This window comes from Cervus elaphus, chromosome 5 (genome assembly GCF_910594005.1).
Source record: "Cervus elaphus chromosome 5, mCerEla1.1, whole genome shotgun sequence".
In the NCBI taxonomy this organism is placed as follows: Eukaryota; Metazoa; Chordata; class Mammalia; order Artiodactyla; family Cervidae; genus Cervus; species Cervus elaphus.
The window spans coordinates 675,357-697,137 of NC_057819.1; the positions used below are offsets into that span (position 1 = coordinate 675,357).

The 21,781-nt window shown below is 58.8% G+C and overlaps 2 protein-coding genes across 2 annotated transcripts; one reads left to right on the forward strand and one right to left on the reverse strand.

The window, feature by feature from the left end:
- Positions 1-1,528: 1,528 nt before the first annotated feature.
- On the reverse strand, positions 1,529-3,130 carry LOC122693273 (protein FAM246A-like). Its single transcript, XM_043900816.1, has one exon. The coding sequence runs from the start codon at positions 3,094-3,096 to the stop codon at positions 2,413-2,415; it is 684 nt and encodes a 227-aa protein (XP_043756751.1). The 5' UTR covers positions 3,097-3,130; the 3' UTR covers positions 1,529-2,412.
- Positions 3,131-9,749: 6,619 nt separating this feature from the next.
- On the forward strand, positions 9,750-20,802 carry ZNF74 (zinc finger protein 74). Its single transcript, XM_043901066.1, has 5 exons — positions 9,750-10,171; positions 10,455-10,525; positions 17,943-18,069; positions 18,374-18,469; positions 18,979-20,802. Exons 1-5 carry the CDS (start codon positions 10,144-10,146, stop codon positions 20,529-20,531), a joined length of 1,875 nt encoding a protein of 624 aa, XP_043757001.1. The 5' UTR covers positions 9,750-10,143; the 3' UTR covers positions 20,532-20,802.
- Positions 20,803-21,781: the final 979 nt, after the last annotated feature.

Below are 21,781 nucleotides of genomic sequence, written 5' to 3' on the forward strand. Positions count from 1 at the left end.
CCCAGGGTAGCAGTCAGCCATTGGTCCCCCAAGGCGCAGAAGTGAGGCCATATCCAGAGCTCAGCATGCCCGGGGCACCTCGGAGTCACCCCAAGCCGGCAGTCACAGAGCCAAGGTGGGTCAGGACCCAGACTCCTCGCCTCCACGCAGGGAGGGGGCTTCCCCTGCCATCCGTGGAGCGCCACACGGCTGGCCAGCAGGGGCCCTGGACACCTGTGTGTCGTTGTTCCACAGATCCCAGCCAGGGAGCAGGCCGGCCGGGGACCTTGCTCTCACCTCGTGCCCTCGTGGTGAGGGTGCCCCTCCCAGTGGACGCAGACCCACACAGCCCCCTGGAGATGCAGGGCGCTGGGGGCCCCCACCTGCCTACTGCACCCTGCAGCTGGGCTTCCCTGGGGGGCACTGGGCGAGCGGGCTCCAAGCACAGCCTGCACAGACCGCGCTGCCCCATGGAGGTGGGGAGGCGGCCGGAGTGCCCCACGGAGGCCGGGCTGGGGGAGCCGGGTGGGGGCGGCTGGGGACCTCCCAGGGTCTGTCTCCCCAGATGCACGCAGTTCACGTGAACACCCAGGGACACCTGAGGGCCTGGAGGTTGGGGGGCTGGCCATGCTGTTGGCCGTGAGGTGGGCCGGTGTGCCTCCTGGCGGGGAGGGAGTGCTGGGCCGGCTGTGTGATGGCCTGCTTCCAAGCAAGGGGTCTTGGCTGGGCCATCACGGCCTGTGGGATGAACGGGGTCTGGGGGCAGGTGGCCCGTGAGAAGCTGTGGACCTGCAGGGTCAGCGGGAGTGGCTCTGCCCTCAGCAAGGCCCCGTTCTCCTCTCTTCCCACTTGGTCTCCCCTACACCTCTCTGAGTGTCCCCGTGTTGAGAGCCACCCCCCCAGGAGCAGGACTCTGACAAGGCCAACTTCTGGGCGGTCTGGGTCCTGAAGACAGTGTCTGCAGCAGTGGGGGATGGGGCGGCTGGCTGGGAAAGCCGCCAACTCACCACCACCCCCAACCCGGGGGCCTCCGTGAACCTGGCATCCACCTTCCCGCTGGTCTCGCTGCTACCCAGCGCCTCTGGCCTCTTGCGCTTCTATGGCTAGGGCGGGGTCGCTGACCACAGTGGACTGCGCGCCCATGGTGCGCTGGACAGTCTTCGAGGATGCGGTCCCCCTCCCCCAGCCCTCCCCTGGCCACAGCAGCCTCTTGGCAGAGGCAGGGCCTTCACTTCCCCCAGCGCCTCAGTCTGTGGGGCAGCCCCCACCCCAGTCGGCGGGTGCAGGGCTCTGCTGGGCCTGTGGCTCTGGCAGGGCCCCTGGGATGCAGGCAGGACCCCCTTCCCACGGTATAGGAGGCACACAGTGACCTTGGCCTCCTGTGGCTGGGGGCAGGGATGGCCTGGGTGCACCCCCGATCTCCCCAGCCTCACCCAGAAGCCCAGACTGCCCCAGTCCCTCTGAGGGGGAGAATGCGCCCACCCTGCCATCCTACACTTTATGTCTTGAGTCCCCCGGTGAGATAGGAGAAAGCAAGGCCGCCTGCCAGTCAGTGCCTGCAAGCACATGATTTATTCTACAAAGGAGCGGGCTGCCCAGCCCAGACACCATGTGGCTTGGTGATGCCTCTGGCTACCACTTCGCTGAGGCCGGGAGATGAGACGCTGCCGGTTCCTGGCTCTGTGCCGGAGGCCTCGCTGGGCAGGCGGCCCCTGGGGACACAGACAGTGAGTGACGGGCCTTCTGTACCAAGTGAGACCCAACCCAGGCAGCACCTGGGTAAACCGTGCCGTGGAGTCTGCTGTGGGTGGACACTGCCGTCACGTGACGGCCCGCGGTGAGGGTCCGTGAGCGACCTTGCTGTCAAAGCGAAGCTGGCGGTCCTGGAGGCGCTGACCAGATGCACCGCGTCCAGGAGCAGGTGGGGCTGGAGCAGGTGGGGCTGGTCGGGGGAGTGAAGCTGGCTAGGGTCAGGCTGCGGTCCAGGGCCGGCAGTAGAATGTGCTGTGCGTCGGAGCGACACTGTCCTGGGTGAGCCGGTGTCCGGTGACTGTCCCTGCAGCCCACGTGTCCCTGGTGCCTGTTGGACTCCGTGTGTGGGTCAGGCTCGCCACCCCAGCACCTGACAGCCAGTCTCCTCCCTGAGACCCTTCAAGGAAACACACGTACAACCCCTCCCCCAGGCGGGAGGGCGGGAGGTGGGGGGCGGGCTCTTGTTCCGCGAGGTCTGCGGAGGCAGACAGACCTCCGACCCGGCCCCTCCCCAGCGCTGCCCGGATCAGCCGCGCTCCCCACCCGCTTTCGGTGCCCGAGCGCTAGCGAGCAGCGTCGGAGGACCCTTCTCGCTCCGAGCCACGCCTCACGAGCCCCAGTCCATTTCGGAGTAGCAAAGCCGGGTGACCAGCGGCGCCGCCCCCGGCCCTCGCCCCAGGCTTAATCCCCGCCGCCCTGCGGGGCCCCGGGCGGTACCGGGGTCTTCTTGAGGTTCTTCCTGGCCGGGGCCCTGTTCGCGCCGCCGTTGGCCGGGCCGTCTGAGGCGTCGTCGGTGGGCCTGGCGCCCGCGGCCAGGGCGTTCACAGTGCCCAGTGCCCGCAGCAGGGCCGGGCCTCGGGGAACGCGGGGCTCACGGCGGGCGGCCGGTGGAGGCGGCAGCAGCGCGCGCAGGGCGTCCAGCTCGGCCCGGAGCTCCGCGCGCAGCGCCTCCAGCCCCGCGCCCAGCTCCGCGCGCACGGCCGCCAGGCCCTCCTGCAGCCGCCGCTCGCTCACCTCCAGGACGCCCGCCGGGTAGGTGGCCCCGCCGCGAGGCTCGCCGCACACGGAGCACACGGAGCGGCGGCTGCGCTCCTCCGCCTGCTCCCCAGTCTCCGCCGCCCCCGCCGCGGCCCCCGCGCGCTCCACCAGCCGTAGCAGTCGGGGCGCGTCGGCTCGCGCCGCCGCCTCAACCCGGAGCTGGCCCCGCAAGCGAGCCAGGCGGCCCGGGCCGCGGGCTTCGTCGGGGATCGGCCCATTGGGCTGCGGCCCGGGGTCCCGCCGGCGGCCCACCGCGCGCCGCAGCGCCTCGCTGGCGCCGTAAGCGCTGCGCGCCTGGACCCACGGGCGCCGGGGCTCCGCCGCCATCCGCTTGGCCGCCGCCTCCACCACCGCTTCCAGAGCCCGGCCGGGCCTGAGCCCCAGCCTGCAGCCTAGCGACCAATGGGGCCCGGGCGACGCTCCGTGGAGAGGGCCCCGGGGGGACGGCTGTGGGAACAACCGAAGCCTCGCGGGATCCGGCCTGGGGCTCGGGGAACCCCGGCAGGCCTGAGACCCAAGGAGCCAAGGCTACGGCGCCGCGGGTATAAGCGTGCAGGGCTTGCCCGAGAGACCACACTGTCAGTGAGTCCCCACAGGGGGCTTGGACAGGCTTCAAACAGAGGCGATGGGGACGTGGAGACACTCAAACCCAAACGGGGAACTGAGCTCATCCTCTGCTCAAAGCCACTGTCCCGGCCCACTCAGGGCAGGAAAACAAGTGCGGGCCGGGCCCCAGCCCCGCCCACTGGCCGAAGCCCCTCCTCCCACACCAGGTCCAGGCTCTGTCTGGAACCCCCTCACTCCAGTGCACTGCCGCCCCAGCCTTCGAGCTCCGCAGGGTCCCTGGTGCGCTCTTCTGGGCCCCGGCCTCCGGAGGCTGCCAGAGGCCCCGCCATCTCTCCCTGTCTGTGTGCTGGTCCCGTCCTCCTCCTCCCAGCGACCCCTCTCCACCCCCTAGGCCTTTGCATTGCCTGCCTGGGGGGAACCCCTGGGCCCCCTCTCCTGGCTTCCTCCACGCATCCCTTTAGGGCAGAGCAACCTTCCGGGACCAGGGCCCCACACCTGGTAACTCGGGCCCCTCCCCCACAGCACCCTGGCAGCCAGTGAAATGGCTCTGTTCTCTGTCCGCCTACATCCACAGCAGGGTCCCCAGCGCGGCCCCGTGGTGCTGAGCAGGCTGAATGTCGTCGGATGGGGTCCTTGGCTGAATGCATCTAGGGCTGAGGGTCCCAGGTGGGGCTACTCCCGCCAACGGTGCACCTCCCGCTTGGCCTGGTGTTGGAGGCCCTCACGGATCCCTGCGGGCTCGCCCGCCCCTCACCCCCTCACCTCTGCACCCCATTTATTCTCACCCTGCTGCCATGGCACCTGCATTGTTGCCCCTGCCCACCCCAGGGCCACGGACAGGGCGCTGTGGGCCCCTCTGGAGGGCAGGATGCCCCCCCACCCACCCAGGGCATGTTGTGCTTACAGCGCCAAGGGACTAGTTAGGGCTGTGGGCGCCCTGGGACCGCCCTGGCAAATTGTGGGCGGGGAGGGCCTGGCGAGGATCCAGGCTGGACTGGGAAGGGAGATGGCAAGACAGCTGATGGGGCCTGTGTCCCCGGGCCGCCCAGGAGACTCTATAGCTCTGTGCACATATGCATGTGATTGGGGGTGCAGTCGACTGTCCGTGGGCAGCCGTGACCCCAGGTCACTGTGAAGGCCCCCTCTCGTTTGCTCATTGACTCATTCAGTCCTTGGAGCCTGTCACCCTGGAAGGCGCAGAGGGAGGGGAGAATCCGGCCTCGGTCAACCCCCCAGCCCCCCACTCCTGCTGAGTCACCCGGCCCCGGGGGACCCCCAGCATCTGGCCCTGCTGTTCCCTGGAGCCTCGTTAACCATACCCCCCCACCCTCCCCTCTGTAATTAAAATATGGCTCACACAGGAGCCCTGGATTGCGTCCCCAGGCCCGCCGAGCCCGGCTGTGTGACCCAGGCCTCTGCCCTCTCTGAGTCTCGCCTGTGGCACCCAAGAGGCCCTCAGATCCCCAGGAGGGGGCTGCAGGGAGGCCCTGAGGGTGGGAGCAGACGTGGGGGAGACTCCAGGATTGCTGACCGACAGGAGGGAGTGTGAGAGCTGCGAGGGGCGAGGGTGGGTGGCCTGGGCCCTGGGCAGAGGCCAACAGATCGGGTGTGACCGGGGCAAAGACAGGAGGAGAGACCCTGAGGGCCCTGTGGGTCCTGGTGGGGCGCAGAGGTGTCGACCAGGGTGAGCAGGCCGGGCCGTCAGCACAGCTCTGATCCCCACCGTCTGTCCCCGTGTTCAGAGTCAGGAAGCCAGTTGTGGAGACCCCGGCCCGGGCTTCATCGGTGCAGGGCCAGGGCGAACGCGAGGCCTGGGGTGAGGGGCGGGCCGGGGCGCCCAGCTGAGGCTGTGACCACAGCTGTCGTCCGGGCGGTGGAGGGACCTCTGGGTGGGGGGGAGTGCGACACCCAGGCTTGCTCTCCCGTTCTTCCCAGGAGCTCCTGGCAGGGGTCCTGCCGGGGAGGGAGGGCTCCCTGCACAGAGGTGCTGACAGGCCCAGCTTGTGCCCCACTGCACCCCCAGCTGAGTGCCAGGGCCAGGCCAGCCATGTCCGTGGGCAGCCACCAGCTCGGGCGTCCCCAGCCCGGCTCCGCACCCTTACACTGGCCCTCCCACTGGGCCCGGCGGGCGAGTAGCTGCCCATTAGCTTGGGTAGGAGAGAGGGCCCTGGGCTTCTCCATGCAGAGAAGGGGGGCCATCACGCCGTGGGGCTTCCCTGTGGTCACCCCTGAGTTGTTTTCAGAACGGCCACCCAGCCTGGAGGTTTTCTTTCCTGGGGTCTGAGGGCGGTGAGGAGCCAGGGGGTATCGCCTGCTGATGGGATTCTGGTGGCCGGGGGGCGGGGGGGAACCTCGGGGCTGTCACCTCAAGGTCCTCAGGGCAGTATCTGAAGTGCAGGTGCCCAGGTTCCACCTCTAGGAGGCAGAGCGGGGGTGGCTGAATGCCCACCAGGCTTCTCAGCAGAGCGGTGTAGGCGGTGAGGCAGGCGGTCCTAAAGCTGGCGGGGACCCGGCACAGGGGCCTGAGGGGGACAGGACCTCTGAGCAGGGCACCCACGGGCGGGGGGTGGTCTTGGAGCTGCTCTTGGAGGGCGCGGTGTGGGCCAGGCTCTAGGCGGGGGTGGCAATCTCGGTCTGAGTCTCTGGAGGGTGAGCAAGGGAGGCCGGCTGGGCAGGGTCTGGACCGTGGGCCCTCGGGGAGAGAAGGCGAGGCTGTGGTGCCCCGTAGTGCCCAGCGTGCAGGTTGCATGGCTGGGCCTTGGTGGGCTCAGCTGCAGGTCTGGCTCGACCCACCGCACACAGTAGGCCGCTTCGTCCTGCCTCACAGGCCACGGGTGGTCCCTGGGGCCGGGCCTGTCTTTCCCACCCCCCACCCACGTCGGAGCCCAGGACGCCTGAGGCCCGAGGGGCACTCCCTCCGAGACCAGCGCCTCCTTGAAAGACAGGGTCAGAGGGGGAGTGACTCACCCAGGGTCCCAGGGCAGGAACAGGGCTTTCTGTGGGGGCTGGACCCGGGCGCACCGTGCCTCGGAACGCCCCCTGCCCACCAGGCCCTGGGACTGGGCCCTGGCCTCCTGGAGGCCCTGGCCGCCCCGGCGTTCCCTGGGAGCCGCCCCGGGTCAGGTGGCTCTGCAGGGAGCAACTCCCCACCCAGCGTTGACCTTGGCTGGCCTCAGTACCTGACGATGGCCTTGCTGCCTGGCCCTGGCGTCCGCGGCCTTCACTGTCTGGCCTGGCGTGGCTCTGACCTCGCCCTGTGGCCAGGGGTCACCGTCTGTCCCCGTCGGATCTCTCCGCACTGACAGGCAGCCGTGCCCTTCCACTCACGCCCTGTGGGCCGCCCCAGACCCCGGCGCCTCGGTGCCGCAAGGGCGCCCTTCTCCAGGCCTCGGCTTCGGCCCCGACCCCTCGGGTGGGACTGTCACAGCGCCCCGCTGCCCACACCCTCCAACCCAGGGGCCCCCTGCCCCCCGCACAAAGCCCAGGCTCCGGCTGGTCCGCCCCGGGCGGGTGTGTGTGCGGCTCTGAGCCTCAAGCCACGGCTGCCCCCCAGGAAGCTGTGCAGAGCGGCCTCCGCCTGTTCGTGTGTGAGGAGCAACGCCTGCTCGCGGAGGCGGGTCTTCGCTCCTGTTTGCCTTTCCTTTCACAGACAGCGCCTCTCCTGCAGCTTCTGGTCACCACCCGCGCCGAGCCTCCTCCCGGGGAGCCCATTCCAGCCCGGGCGCGGCGTCCGAGGACTCGACCAACGCCGGCACTGTCCGCCCCGAGGTGGCGTCACACCCCACAGGGTGAGGGCTCAGACCCACACGACCACCCCGACCCTCTTCAGACGCCCTCAGGCTCTTCCATCCCGCAGCTGAAGAGCGCGGGCTGAGCGTGCGGTCCTGGAGGCGCCGGCCCTCCGCCCAGGCTGGCCCAGGGCGCTGGCGCCCTCCTGGGGCGGACCCGCGCCCACAGTACCCAGCCCTCACGGGGAGGCTCCCAGCCAGAGCCCGGCCATGTCTGAGCCCCGGAACTCCTGGCCCCTCAGCGCGCGGGGTCTCTACGCGGATGGAGACGCGGCCGTCTGCAGACCCCTGCCCACCCCACCGTCAGAAGCATGGCCGGCCCGCCCTCCAGTTCCCGGGAGTCCCGGGAAAGGTGCCCGGGAGCCTTGTCCACCCTACTCAGAGGTCGTCCAGCCTGAACTCTCCATCACCCACCAGGTGCGCACACAGACACACACCACACATGTACCACACACACACACACACACACCATACAGACACCACACACCACACACATACACACCATACATGCATACACACCATATACCACACACACACACCATATACCACACACACACACCATACACCCCACACACCCCACACACATACACACCATACACACCACACACATACACACCATACACCCCACACACATACACACCATACACCCCACACACACCACACATGCACCACACACACACACAGACACCATACACACATACACACCATACAGACACCACACACCACACACATACACACCATACACCCCCCACACACCACACACATACACACCATACACCCCACACACACCACACACATACACACCATACACCCCACACACACCACACACATACACACCATACACCCCACACACACCACACACATACACACCATACACCCCACACACACCACACACATACACACCATACACCCCACACACACCACACACATACACACCATACACCCCACACACACCACACACATACACACCATGCACCCCACACACATCACACACACCACACACACACACACACCATACACACACACACACCATACAGACACCACACACCACACACATACACACCATACATGCATACACACCATATACCACACACACACACCATATACCACACACACACACCATACACCCCACACACCCCACACACATACACACCATACACACCACACACATACACACCATACACCCCACACACCACACACATACACACCATACACCCCACACACACCACACACATACACACCATACACCCCACACACACCACACACATACACACCATACACCCCACACACACCACACACATACACACCATACACCCCACACACATACACACCATACACCCCACACACACCACACACATACACACCATACACCCCACACACACCACACACATACACACCATACACCCCACACACACCACACACATACACACCATACACCCCACACACACCACACACATACACACCATACACCCCACACACACCACACACATACACACCATACACCCCACACACATCACACACACCACACACACACACACCATACACACACACACACCATACAGACACCACACACCACACACATACATACCATACACCCCACACACACCACACACATACACACCATACACACATACACACCATACACCCCACACACACCACACACACACACATACACACATCACACAGACACCACAGATACCACAGACACATACCATATACACACACACACCATACAGACACCACACACATACACACCATACACCACACACGCACCACACACACACCATATACCACACACATACACACCATACACCCCACACACACCACACATGCACCACACACACACACACCATACATGCATACACACCATACACACACAGACCCCACACACATACACACATCACACAGATACCACAGACACACACCATATACACACACACACACACCATACACGCATACACACCATATACCACACACATACACACCATATACCCCACACCCATACACACATACACACCACACACATACACACACACCACACACACATACACACACCACACATACAAACTGGGCATGCCATACATACAACACACATACACCACACACACACCCCCTCTACATACACACCACACAAACACCACACAGACATCACAGACACACCACACATATATACCACACATAGACATATCACACAAACATCATACATACACCACACACAAACCATACACACTATACACCATCCACACACCACACACAAACCACACACATCACACATATCACAAACACCACACCACTCATATACACCACACACAACACACATACATACCACACACAAACCACACACACCACACAGACAATACACACACACACTACATACACACATCACACATATCACACATACACATGCCACACACACCCAGATGCAAGTGATTTCCGCAGCCTCGAGGGGCAGGGGCGGGGGCGGGGGCGGGGGCGGGGCGGGAGAGGGGCGGGGCCAGAGCGCAGGGGTTCTGGACCCATATGACTACACTTCCCAGAAGACTGTGCTACACGCACGTCAGAGCGGCTCCGGCCCTGACGCCCCTGCGCGGCGCAAAGGCTCCTGGGAGTTGTGCGCTTCCGTTCCGCGCATGCGCCCGTCCCGCGGCGCCCCACAGACGCTCCTTTGTGGCAGCAGCGGTCTTCCCGTGGGAGGCGGGTCGGCTCGGCAGCGCGAGCTCCTGGCCCTTCGTCGGTCCGCCGGTCCGCCCCTCACCTTTGTGCCGCCCTCGCGACCCTCAGCTCGGGGCGGCTAAGCCCGAGGCCTGGTCGGCCCGCCCGGACCCGGGAGGCGTGACTGACAGTCTGGCGGGGCGCGCCATGGGGCGGGAGCGCAGCCTGACGCGCCCGGCGCCTGCGGAGCCCGCCTGACCCCGACCAGGGGCGCGGAGCCGCCCCTGCGGGGCTGCGCGAGCGTCCCCAGCCCCGGGAGCCCGGTCCGCCCCGCCCCCAGTCGGGGCGGCCGTCGAAGGAGGGCGCCATGGACGCCCCGGAGACGCGGGTGACAGGTACAGTTGGCTTGTCGGCCGCAGGCCTGGGTTTGCACGGGGAGGGCAGGCGGGGTCCCTGGAAGCGCCCCAGAGTCAGGCGGCCGCCGCCTCCTCCCGGTGGGCACGGGGACGGGAACGGCGCCCAGTTTCCTCTGTAAGTGGCGTGTCTGAGACGCCGAGTAGCAGAATTAGCCCCAGGTTCTCTGGTTGTGCCGAAGCTGGGGCTCGCCTCCGACTCCCCTTGATTCTCCCTGGGCCGGGGGTGCCTGGTGGCTGTGGACAGAACATTTGTCTTTTACAGATCCTGCTCGTCTCCTCAAAGAGATTCCAGAAGACGCATTGCCTCAGGGTCTCCCGGAAGCCAGGTCGGAGGTGAGTGACTGTCCTTTTTTTTGAACGTCTCTTTCTTTATGAGGAGGGTTGGCTTCATCCTTCCATCACCCAGGCCATACAGTCATCCAGGGACCCCCGATCTGGGTGCCTGTGCTGCGGTCCTCAGGAAGCTCTGGGTATGCGTGGTTGGGGGGCAGGTCCGGTGACGCTCGGGTGCGCCCTCCAGGTGAGTGTGGCTTCCAGCCTGGTACAGCCCAGCCGTCGGCCGTCGCTCAGGACTGCTGTGTGCCCAGCACTGTGCCGGGAGCTCTCGGTGGTGGTTTAGTGCCACCCACACCTAGTAGGTGACGGCTCCCATGAGATCACTTGGCTCCTCTGCACACGCAGGCCCACGGGATGTTTGCTGTGGTTGATCCTTGTTCGGGGGCGTTTTCTGGGAGTAAGTTTGGTAAGAGGGCGTGGAACAGCTGATGGGAGGGCTGGGTTGCAGCGCTCGGGGGTCACAGTGACAGTAGATCGAGCGTCCAGATATGCTTTTTCTCTGTACCCGGTTCCTGACACAAGGCCTTCGTGGAAAATCGTGGAATTACGGAGGCTTTTGGGGCTCTGAAGGGAGTTGGCCTTGGGGCCGCTTCTGCAGCTGAGTGAAGCACAAATCACTCCTTTTACAGACTTTCGGTTTTTGCTCATCATTTTGCTCCACCACCTACCCCTGTCTATCCTTCCCAGTGTTCAGAAAGGTGCAATTGATAGAGACAGTATGGGTGAAAGGCTTGGAGAGTTGAGAGTCCTTTGTCATTTTTAGCATTTGGTAATTCTGTTAACCTGTCACTTGAAAGGTAGAAATGACTGTAAAACGTGTATGGTGAGATGGGCCCAGATTCTGTAATGTTAGAATGTTCTGTAAAACACTCAGGAGACATGATGAGCACATGTGATAGATACATGGTCCTTGGTGGGTCATAGATCCAAAATTCTGTCAAAGGCATTTGGAAATGTATTTCATATAGCTTTGTATCAGTATTTAACTTCATGGGTTTGATGATGGCACTGTGGTTGTGTAGAGAACATCTATGGGAAGTACAGGCTGAAGAATGTAGGCTGAGATGTTCTGATGTCTGCAGCTGACCTTGAAATGGAGGAAAAAGCGGGGTGTGTGTTGACAGTGCCACCTCGGAGGCACTCCCCTTCTTGTGCACAGACGTTAATCCTGAAGCACCAGCTTCCCAGGGCTTTGGATAGCTGGTCCTCTGTGTGAAGTGCTCTCCTTCCGCAACAGTCTCGTACTGTGGCCCGGGTACTTCCCGGCCTGGACATCCCCATGGTCTGTTCTGACTCCTTTGCAAGTTGCATTACCAAGTCTGCCTTTGATTCCACACCCTTTTGCTCCCTGCCCTGCAAAATGAAGACACACCGGATGTGGGCTTCTCCCGGTAGGTTGGGAGTGCCCCTAGAAAGTCCTCAATGTGGCTCAGATGCTGCTCTTGCCTGTTGACACCCCCACACTGAAGCCATGTAGCCGCTGAGAGCTCTGTTACCAGCATCACATTCTGAGATCTTGTTTCTGCCCCTTCCCACCTTCTCTCTGCTTTCACCATCTTGCTTCATCCCTGAGCGCCTCAGCTGTGGACAGTCTCAGCGTGTCCTCATTCCCACCTTCTTGTCTCCCTGAAGTCCAGTGGGGTTTTTGTATTAGGCTTGCTGTTGCTGTTCAGTCGCTAAGACGTATCCAACTCTGCAACCCCATGGACTGCAGCATGCCAGCCTCTCCTGTACCTCACTATCTCCTGGAGTTTGCTTAGATTTATGTCCATTCAGTCCGTGATGCCATCCAACCATCTCATCTCCTGTCGTCCCCTTCTCCTCCTGCCCTCAATCTTTCCCAGCCTCAGGGTCTTTTCCAGTGAGTCAGTTCTTTGCATCAGGTGGCCAAAGTAGTGGAGCTTCAGCTTTAGCATCAGTCCTTCCAACGAATATTCAGGGTTGATTTCCTTTAGGAGTGACTGGTTTGATCTTCTTTCTCTCCAAGGGACTCTCAAGAGTCTTCTCCAACACCACAGTTTAAAAGCATCAGTTCTTCTGTGCTCAGCCTTCTTAATGTTCAGTTCTCACATGCATACACGACTACTGGAAAAACCATGATTTTGACTATGTGGACCTTTGTCAGTAATGTCTCTGCTTTTTAATACACTGTCTGGGTTGGTTATAGCTTTTCTTCCAAGGAGCAACTGTCTTTTAATTTCATGGCTTCAGTCACTGTCTGAAGTGATTTTGGAACCCAGGAAAATAAGAATGTGTCACTGTTTCCATTTTTTCCCCATCTATTTGCCACGAAGTGACGGGGCTGGATGCCGTGATCTTAGTTTTCTGAATGTTGAGTTTTAAACCAGCTTTTTCACTCTCCTCTTTCAACTTCATCAAGAGGCTCTTTAATTCCTCTTTGTTTTCTGCCAATAGAGTGTTATCATCTGCGTATCTGAGATTGTTGATATTTCTCCCGGCAATCTGGATACCAGTTTGAGATTCATCTAGCCCAGCATTTTTGCACAATGTGCTCTGCATGTAAGTTAAATAAGCAGGGTGAAAATATATACCCTTGAGGCTCTCCTTTCCCAATTTTGAACCAGTCCGTTGCTCCATGTAAGGTTCTAACTGTTACTTCTTGACCTGCATACGGGTTTCTCAGGAGACAGGTGAGGTGGTCTGGTATTTTCTTCTGTTCAAGATTTTTTCCATAGTTTGTTGTGATCCACACAGTCAAAGGCGTTAGTGTAGTCAGTGAAGCAGGAGTAGATGTTTTTTGGAATTCTCTTGCTTTTTCTGTGATCCAGTGAAGCTGGCAATTTGATCTCTGATTCCTCTGACTTTTTTTTTTTTTCCTTTGCTTTTTCTAAACTCAGCTTGTACATCTGGAGGTTCTCGGTTCACATACTGTTGAAGCCTAGCTAAAGGATTTTGAGCATTACCTTGCTAGCTTGTGAAATGAGTGCAATTGTGTGGTAGTGTGAACATTCTTGGACATAGCCCTTCTTTAGGATTAGAATGAAAACTGACCTTTTCCAGTCCTGTGGCCACTGCTGAGTTTTCCAAATTTGCTGGCATATTGAGTGCAGCACTTCAGCAGCAGCATCTTTTAGGATCTGAAATAGCTCAGCTGGAATTCCACCACCTCCTCCAGTTTGTTTGTAGTGATGCTTCCTAAGGCTCACTTGACTTCACACTCCAGGATGTCTGGCTCTAGGTGAGTGATCACACCACATGTGGATAACCGGGTCATTAAGAGCTTTTTTGTACAGTTCTGTGCATTATTGCCACCTTTTCTTAATCTCTTTTGCTTCTGTTACATCCTTACTGTTTCTGTCCTTTATTGCGCCTGTTTTTTTATGAAATCAGTTCAGTTCGTGTCTAACTCTTTGCGACCCCATGGACTGCAGCATGCCCGGCCTCCCTGTCCATCACCAATTCCCGGAGTTTACTCAAACTCTGTTGAGTCGGTGATGCCATCCAGCCATCTTATCCTCTGTTGTCCCTTTCTCCTCCCATCTTAAATCTTTCCCAGCATCAGGGTCTTTTACAAGGAGTCAGTTCTTCGCATCAGGTGGCCAAAGTATTGGAGTTCCAGCTTCAGCATCAGTCCTTCCAATGAATATTCAGGACTGATTTCCTTTAGGATGGACTGGTTGGAACATTGCATGAAATGTTCCCTTGGTATCTCTAATATTCTTGAAGAGATCTCTAGTCTTTCCGAAGTATTGGAGTTTCAGCATCAGTCCTTCCAATGAATATTCAGGACTGATTTCCTTTAGGATGGACTGGTTGGAACATTGCATGAAATGTTCCCTTGGTATCTCTAATATTCTTGAAGAGATCTCTAGTCTTTCCGAAGTATTGGAGTTTCAGCATCAGTCCTTCCAATGAATATTCAGGACTGATTTCCTTTAGGATGGACTGGTTGGAACATTGCATGAAATGTTCCCTTGGTATCTCTAATATTCTTGAAGAGATCTCTAGTCTTTCCGAAGTATTGGAGTTTCAGCATCAGTCCTTCCAATGAATATTCAGGGTTGATTTCCTTTAGGAGTGACTGGTTGGATCTCCTTGCCGTCCACGGAACTCTCGAGTCTTCTCCAACACCACAGTCAAAAGCACTGATTCTTTGCTGCTCATCCTTCTTTATGGTCAGACTTACTGAGTTATGATTATACACAGGAAGAGTTCTCCAGTTTTATACATGTAGGATTTGGTGAGTTTTGGCACATGCATATAGTTGTGTAAGCACCACAGTCAGGACAGAACTTTTCCATCACCCAGAAAGTCCCTTCATGCCCCTTTATAGTCCATCTTCTCCACCTGTCCCCTTGGCAACCAAAATAATTTTGCCTTTTGGAGAATTTCACATGGAATTACATATGTGATTTTGTTTTTGACTTATCTCACTTAGCATGATGCTTTTGCATCCATGTCCTGATTTGAGTCAGCAACTTGTTCCTTTTGATTGCTGAATGAGACTGCACTCCGTTTTAGGTTGCTGGGCTGCCTTAACGAAATGCCACAGATTCGGTGGCTCAGGCAGCAGACGTGTGTTGTCCCCTAGTTCTGGAGGCTCGAAGTCTGAGGTCAGGGTGTTGGTAGGTTTCTTCTGAGCAGCTCTCCTTGGTTTATAGAGGGCGCTTCTCTATGTCCTCACATGTCCTTCCCTCTGTACGTATCTGTGTCCAAGTTTCATTTTCTTATCAGGACAGTAGTCTTATGTCAGGGCCCATTCTAATGACCTCGTTTACCTTAATTATCCCTTTAAAGACCCCATCTTCAAGTCAAGTCACATTCTAACATATTGGAACTTAGGGCTTCAACAAACTAATGTGGAGGGGACATGGTTCCCCACATTAAACCATTGTATATGTACCCCACTATTTGTTTATCTGCTCACCAGCTGATGAACGTTTAGGGGTTGATTACAGGTTTAGGCTATTACAAATAAGCCTACTATAAATATTGGCATACGCGTTACAGGTGTGTTTCTTCTCTTGCATAAATACTCAAGAGTGGGATGGCTGAGTCATATAGTAAATATATGTTTAATTATTCATCTTTGCAAAGAACCTTCTTTTGGTTTCGTTGATTTTTCTCTGTCGCTTTTCTTTTCTCTTTTCACTGGTTTCTGATTCTTGTTTCTTTCTTTCACTTTGGTTTCTTCAAGTTGAAACTTAAGTATTGATTTGATACCTGTTCTCACGTAGCATTCACTGCTATAAAGTTCATTCTAAGTTCTCTTTAGGTATATGCTGAAAATTTTGGTATGTTTTATTTTCCTTTTTCAGTTCAAAGAAGTTTCTACAATTTTTTGGTGATTTCTCCTTCAGCTTTGTATTATTTAGGAGTCTGTTAATTCTAAATAGGTGGAGGATTTTCCAGGTGTCTGCTATTGTTTCTAATTATGCTATAATCAGAGAAGGAACTGTGTATGATTTGAAATCTTTCAAATTTACTGAGACTTACTTTATTACCCAGCATGTGGTTTATCTTGGTAAATGTTCTGTGTGCACTTGAAAAGAATGTGTATCCTGCTTTTGTGGGCTAGAGTGTTTTGTAAATACCAAGTCAACATTGAATCGTGATGTTATTCAGGTGTTCCGTGTTCTGACGTTTTCTGCTTGTGTGTCGCGTCAGTTACTGGGAGAGACTGTCGTCAGGATCATCTAGTGTAACTGTGGGTTTTCATTTCATTCTTTAAACTACTTTTGGGTGCTGGGTGCTGTTGCTGCATGGGCTTGTCTCTGGCTGTGAAGGGCGAGGGTTACTCTTGAGTTGTGCTGCGTGGGCTTTGTGTTGTGGAGTACGGGCCCTAGTGGAGAAGGCAGTGGCAACCCACTCCAGTGTCCTTGCCTGGAGAATCCCAGGGACGGGGGAGCCTGGCGGGCTGCCGCCTGTGGAGTCGGACACGACTGAGGTGGCTTAGCAGCAGCAGCAGAGCCCTAGGTGCGCGGGCTTTCGTGGCTGTGGCCCACAAGCTCAGCTGCTCCACGGCACGTGGGGTCTTCCTGGATCACGGACCGAACCGGTGTCTCCTGCAGCAGAGTCATTAGCACGGAGCCACCAGGCAGCCTGTTTTCAGCCCTGTCAGGTCTTGTTTTGTGCACTTTGAGGCCCTGCTGACAGGTTCATCTTTGTTTGCAGTTCTTGTGAGCTCATCATGAATTGATCCTATAGTAATGATCACTACATAATCATGGAATTATGATTTATCTCTGGTATCCCTGGCTCTGAAATCTTTGTCTGATGTTGATATAGCTACCTCAGTTTTCTTTTGATTCACGTTGGCACAGTGTATCTTTTTCTGTCTTTTTTCACTTTTAATCTGTCTTAGTCTTTGTGTTTAAATTGGATTGTGTAGCTGGCATGTGGTTGGGTTTTGCTGTTTAACTTCATTTTGACAGTCTCCCAGTTTTACCTGGGGTATTTATTCACATTTTATATGATTATTGGTGTGGTTGAGTTTGTAGCCGCCCTTGTGCTGTTTCTTTTCTCCATCTTGTATCTTTGATTCTGTTTCGCCCTTAACACCTTTTTTTGAGGTAAACAAATACTGTTTTATGAAACGCTTAAATCTTCTGATTTTATTAGCTTTTCCTTTTAGTTACTTGGTTGGATTCTGGACAGAGTGAATTTCTTAAAGCTTTTATTGCAGTATAGTTACTTTACAAAGTGAATCAGCCTTGTGTGTACACGTAGCCTCTCTTTCTTGGATTTCCTCCCGTTTAGGTCACCTTACAGCACTGAGTGGAGCTCCTGTGCTGTAGAGCGCGCTCTCCTTAGCTAGGTTTTATCCGTAGCCCTGTGTGCGTGTCAGCCCCAGTCTCCCACTTTGTCCCTCCCTTTTCCCCTTTGGTGTCCATGTTTGTTCTTGGACAGAGTGAATTTTACTTTCTTGAGTGTTGGGTTTAATTCCTTACATGTTCTGGGATGCGGTGAAATTACTTAGTATGTAGTTGGATCTTTCTGAGGTTTTTAGGTTTCAGTGTGACCCCAGGGAAGCCTTTAATCTCCGGCTAATCTTGCCCAGAACACCGGGGTTCTGGAGCAGAGTCACATGGAGAGTCACTGGGGCTTTCAGGACTCTTGGAGCTGGGGTGACCGAGGAGGGCACCGCAGACCAGGGGCCAGTGTTGGGGGAGGGTGGGAGCAGGTTAAGCCAGGGACGTGGCCCAGGGAGAGCAGGGGGCCTGGCAGGAAGAAGTGGGGGGCAAGCAGGAAGGACACGGAGGGGTCCAGGGTCCACCCTCAGGGCGCAGTGCGGCGCCTGTCCGGGGCTGGAGCCGTTTGTGTCTACAGCACAGCCTTCTGGCCACACTCAGGATGGCTCCCGAGGTCTCCGCTGCTGAGCTCCTCCGTCACCCAGGAGCACAGGTGGACTCTGCCGTCCTGGGTGAGAAAGAGAATGTGTGTGTCCTTCCAGGGGTCCGTGACTTTCAAGGACGTGGCTGTGGACTTTACCCAGGAGGAGTGGGGCCAACTGGACTCCCCCCAGAGGGCCCTGTACCGGGATGTGATGCTGGAAAACTACCAGAACCTTCTTTCCCTGGGTAAGATGGTGCCCAAGGTGAGGAGGCCAGGTCCCGTCTCTCCTAGGGGCTGGACCTGGCAGAACGTGGGCTCCTGTCTCTGCCCTTGGCCCTTGTGGTGCCATTGGCATCTTTGCCTGCAGGTGGGGGCTGGAGGAGAGGGAGGGAGGTGGACAGGCCCTGGGAGCCCAGCCTGCCTCGGAGCGGGCGTCAGTCCCTGTGGGGTCCTCAGACCTACAAGTCAGCGTGGGTTCCCCGTCTGAGCCCCCTTCCTCGGGGCTGGCGCACAGGGCGCCCAGAGCCCCGTCGCTTCCTCCCCACGCAGGGCCTCCGGTCTGCAAGCCAGACGTCATCTCCCACCTGGAGCGAGGCGAGGAGCCATGGCAGGCTGCCAGAGACGGGCCTGCGGGGCCGGGTCCAGGTGAGCGGGGTGTGGAGGCAGAGCCCCTCCCCACTGCCCCTGTGGTCCGCTGCCGGCTCCCTCTGCACCTGCTCGGCCCCTCCTGCCTCCCTTCCCCAAGCACACATTGAGCACCGACTGTGTGCCAGGACCTGCGCTGGGGGCAGTGCACAGAAGGGACACAGCCGGTTGCCTTGAGCTGGAGGGAGACAGGAGCATCCGCACGTGCGATGTTCACACGTGGGGCTGTCAGTGCGGGCTCCTCCACCCGCGCCCTGCTCCTTACAGAGCGCCTGGCTTTTGCAAGACTCCGGCCTGCCTGCCGTGTCCTCCACCTGGCGCCCTGCCCGTTGCCCGGCCTCCTCACGCCCCACCCACTCCCCGCCGCCCCACCTCCGCGCACCCCGCCCGCCCCGCCGCCCCGCCCCTGCACCCGTGCTAACTCGCTCACCTACGCTCTGGGCACTCCCCGCCCTGAGCCCTGGCGCCGCCCCTCCGCCTGCTCTCAGAGGGTGGCCTCTCCCTTCCAGAACCAGGATGGGAACCCCTGCCTGCAGCGGAGGAGACGCTTGTTTACAAGGAAGAGCCGCCCTGGGAGCCGATCGCAGACGGGTTGGCGAGGTCTAATGTGCACAACCCCGGGTTCAGCAATGAGTGTATCTGGGGGTGCCTGGCGACTGCTCTGACCCGAGGCGAAGCCTCCTACGCCGGTGCTGGGTCCGCCGAGGAGCGCCGGCAGGGCCGCTATGAGTCCAAGGAGGCACTTGGCCTGCAGAGCGCCCTGCCGGCCCAGCCCAGCCTTCCCGTGGAAGGAGCCTCTCCAGAAAGCCAGCCTGGGAGGGTGCGGTCCTCCGGCGCCGGGCGCCGGCGCCGGAGCCAGGGTGCGGGGAGCGGCCCGTTCGCGTGCGGCGAGTGCGGCAAGGCCTTCCCGCGGAGCGCGGCGCTGGCGCTGCACCGGCGCTGGCACGCGCGGGAGAAGGCCTACGAGTGCGGCGAGGCCCTCAGCTGGAGCACCGGCCTGCTGGAGCAGCGGCGCGCGCACGCCGGCGAGAAGCCCTTCCTGTGCGGCCAGTGCGGCAAGGCCTTCAGCTGCCACTCGTCCCTCAACGTGCACCGGCGCGCGCACACCGGCGAGCGGCCCTACAAGTGCGGCCACTGCGCCAAGGCCTTCAGCTGCAGCTCGCTGCTGGCCATGCACCTGCGCGTGCACACGGGCGAGCGGCCCTACCGCTGCGGCGAGTGCGGCAAGGCCTTCAACCAGCGGACGCACCTCACGCGCCACCGCCGCGTGCACACGGGCGAGAAGCCCTACCACTGCGGCGCGTGCGGCCGGGCCTTCGCCTGCCACTCGTCGCTGACAGCGCACGAGAAGCTGCACAGCGGAGACAAGCCGTTCCGCTGCAGCGACTGCCAGAAGGCCTTCAGCAGCCGCTCGCGCCTGACGCTGCACCGGCGCGCGCACACCGGCGAGAAGCCCTTCCGGTGCGGCCAGTGCGCCAAGGCCTTCAGCTGCCATGCGTACCTGGCAGTGCACCAGCGCGTGCACAGCGGCGAGAAGCCCTTCCGCTGCCACGAGTGCGGCAAGGCCTTCAGCTCCCACTCCTACCTGATCGTGCACCAGCGCGTGCACACCGGCGAGAAGCCCTTCGACTGCAGCCGCTGCTGGAAGGCCTTCAGCTGCCACTCGTCGCTCATCGTGCACCAGCGCGTGCACACCGGCGAGAAGCCCTACAAGTGCGGCCAGTGCGGCCGGGCCTTCAGCCAGAACCACTGCCTCGTTAAGCATCAGAAGACCCACTCGGCGGAGAAGCCCTTCAAGTGTCACGAGTGCGGCGAGGTGTTCGGCTGGAGCGGGCCTCTGGCGGAGCACCGCAGGCTCCATGGCGGGGAGAAGCCCTTTGCCGTCCAGTTGGACCAGCGCTTGCTGAGCACCTACTACCTGCCCGGTGGCCTGCTGGGCCCAGGGGCCTCAGGCGGGAGCAACGAGGGCCGGGTGGATGCCCTGGATGTGACCAAGTTCCTGGGTGTGGCCCCACCCTCGGCCAGCAGGAGTTTCCCCCTTGGGAGCAACCCCGGAAATTGACTCCTGTGTGTGTATAACACACCCTCCTGCCACCTGAAACACACCTAGAGGTTGTGGGCTGCTGGAGAGGGAGCCGGTAGGAGAGTGCTAAGGCCGCCTGAGGGTGTCCTGTCCTCTCTGCTGATATTTGGAAGGCGGGGAGGGAGTGCTCTCCTCAGGTGAAGGGGGGGCCCTGTCCTCACTTCCTTGCTTTCCACCCCGAGTTTCTTCTGTAAACTCTTTGATGTTTAACATGATAATTAAAGGGGAGAGAAAACAGGAGAATCACAAACAGTATTACTTTTTTTTTTTTAACAGTATTACTTCTAAGTGAACTCTGCTCTGGGAGGGGAGAATAGGCTCAGATGGTGGGCATTTGGGAAGAAGCAAATTCCCCGGACTCTCCACACTCACGTGTTAGTGGCCGTGCAGCCCAGCGTCCTGTCTGGCCACCCTGTCCATGGCAGAAGCAGGCTTCATACCCCGGGATGGCAAGGCCACCTGCAGGGCTGCCCCAGACCCCATGGTGCTCAGCCTCCGAGAGGCTATGTGCCTGGTGGTCCCGGAGAAGGATGGCGTCCCTCTGGGGCTTGGTTATGACTCGGTCATCCCCCTCACATTTTAGAGCAGAGATCAGCTGCCTGCTCACATCTGTATGGAGCGCTGGAGTCTATGACACACATTTATTAAAGTATGTTTGGAGGCTGAATAACCACATTTCAGGAAACGGAATTAAGGGAAGAGACACCCACAATTCTTACTAAAACTGCATTTCGCACTTTGGTAACGTCACCTTCTGCTTTCTGATGGTGCGTCTTCACGTTTCTGTAAACACGGGTGCACCGTCTGTCGTTTTGGTCCCCCAGCGTCCTCACCGCATGACCAGCCTTTCTCCAGCAGAGCCCTGCTGTCTTTGGAGCTGAGGTTCTGGGTAGGGCGGGCTGTTCTGTTAGCTGCTTTTCCGTTGGATGCGAAGTTATTTCCAAGCTGTCACTATTATAAACCATCCTTCATACACCATCTTTTTGCATTCTTCTTTAACATTGTCCTGTGGTAGATTACTAGAAGTAATTTTGAGATAAAGGAAATGAACTATGTACTGCATCGTTCCAGTATGGTTTGGGTTGTGTGAGAACACAGTGACACTGTCTCAGTGTGAGGAGAGCCGGCGACAGCGGTCGGGCACCACCCGGCCTGGCTTCTGGGCCCTTGGCGCTGACCCACTGCTCCTCCAGCGTCCCTGGAGCTGGCTGCAAGCCCTTCCCTGCAGG

Bases quoted from the DNA above. Each gene is read 5' to 3' on its own strand.
- LOC122693273 (XM_043900816.1), bottom strand. From the start codon at position 3,096: ATGGCGGCGGAGCCCCGGCGCCCGTGGGTCCAGGCGCGCAGCGCTTAC.
- ZNF74 (XM_043901066.1), top strand. From the start codon at position 10,144: ATGGACGCCCCGGAGACGCGGGTGACAG. The intron at 10,172-10,454 runs GTACAGTTGGCT...TGTCTTTTACAG, and splicing joins CCCGGAGACGCGGGTGACAG to ATCCTGCTCGTCTCCTCAAA. The intron at 18,070-18,373 runs GTAAGATGGTGC...CTCCCCACGCAG, and splicing joins CCAGAACCTTCTTTCCCTGG to GGCCTCCGGTCTGCAAGCCA.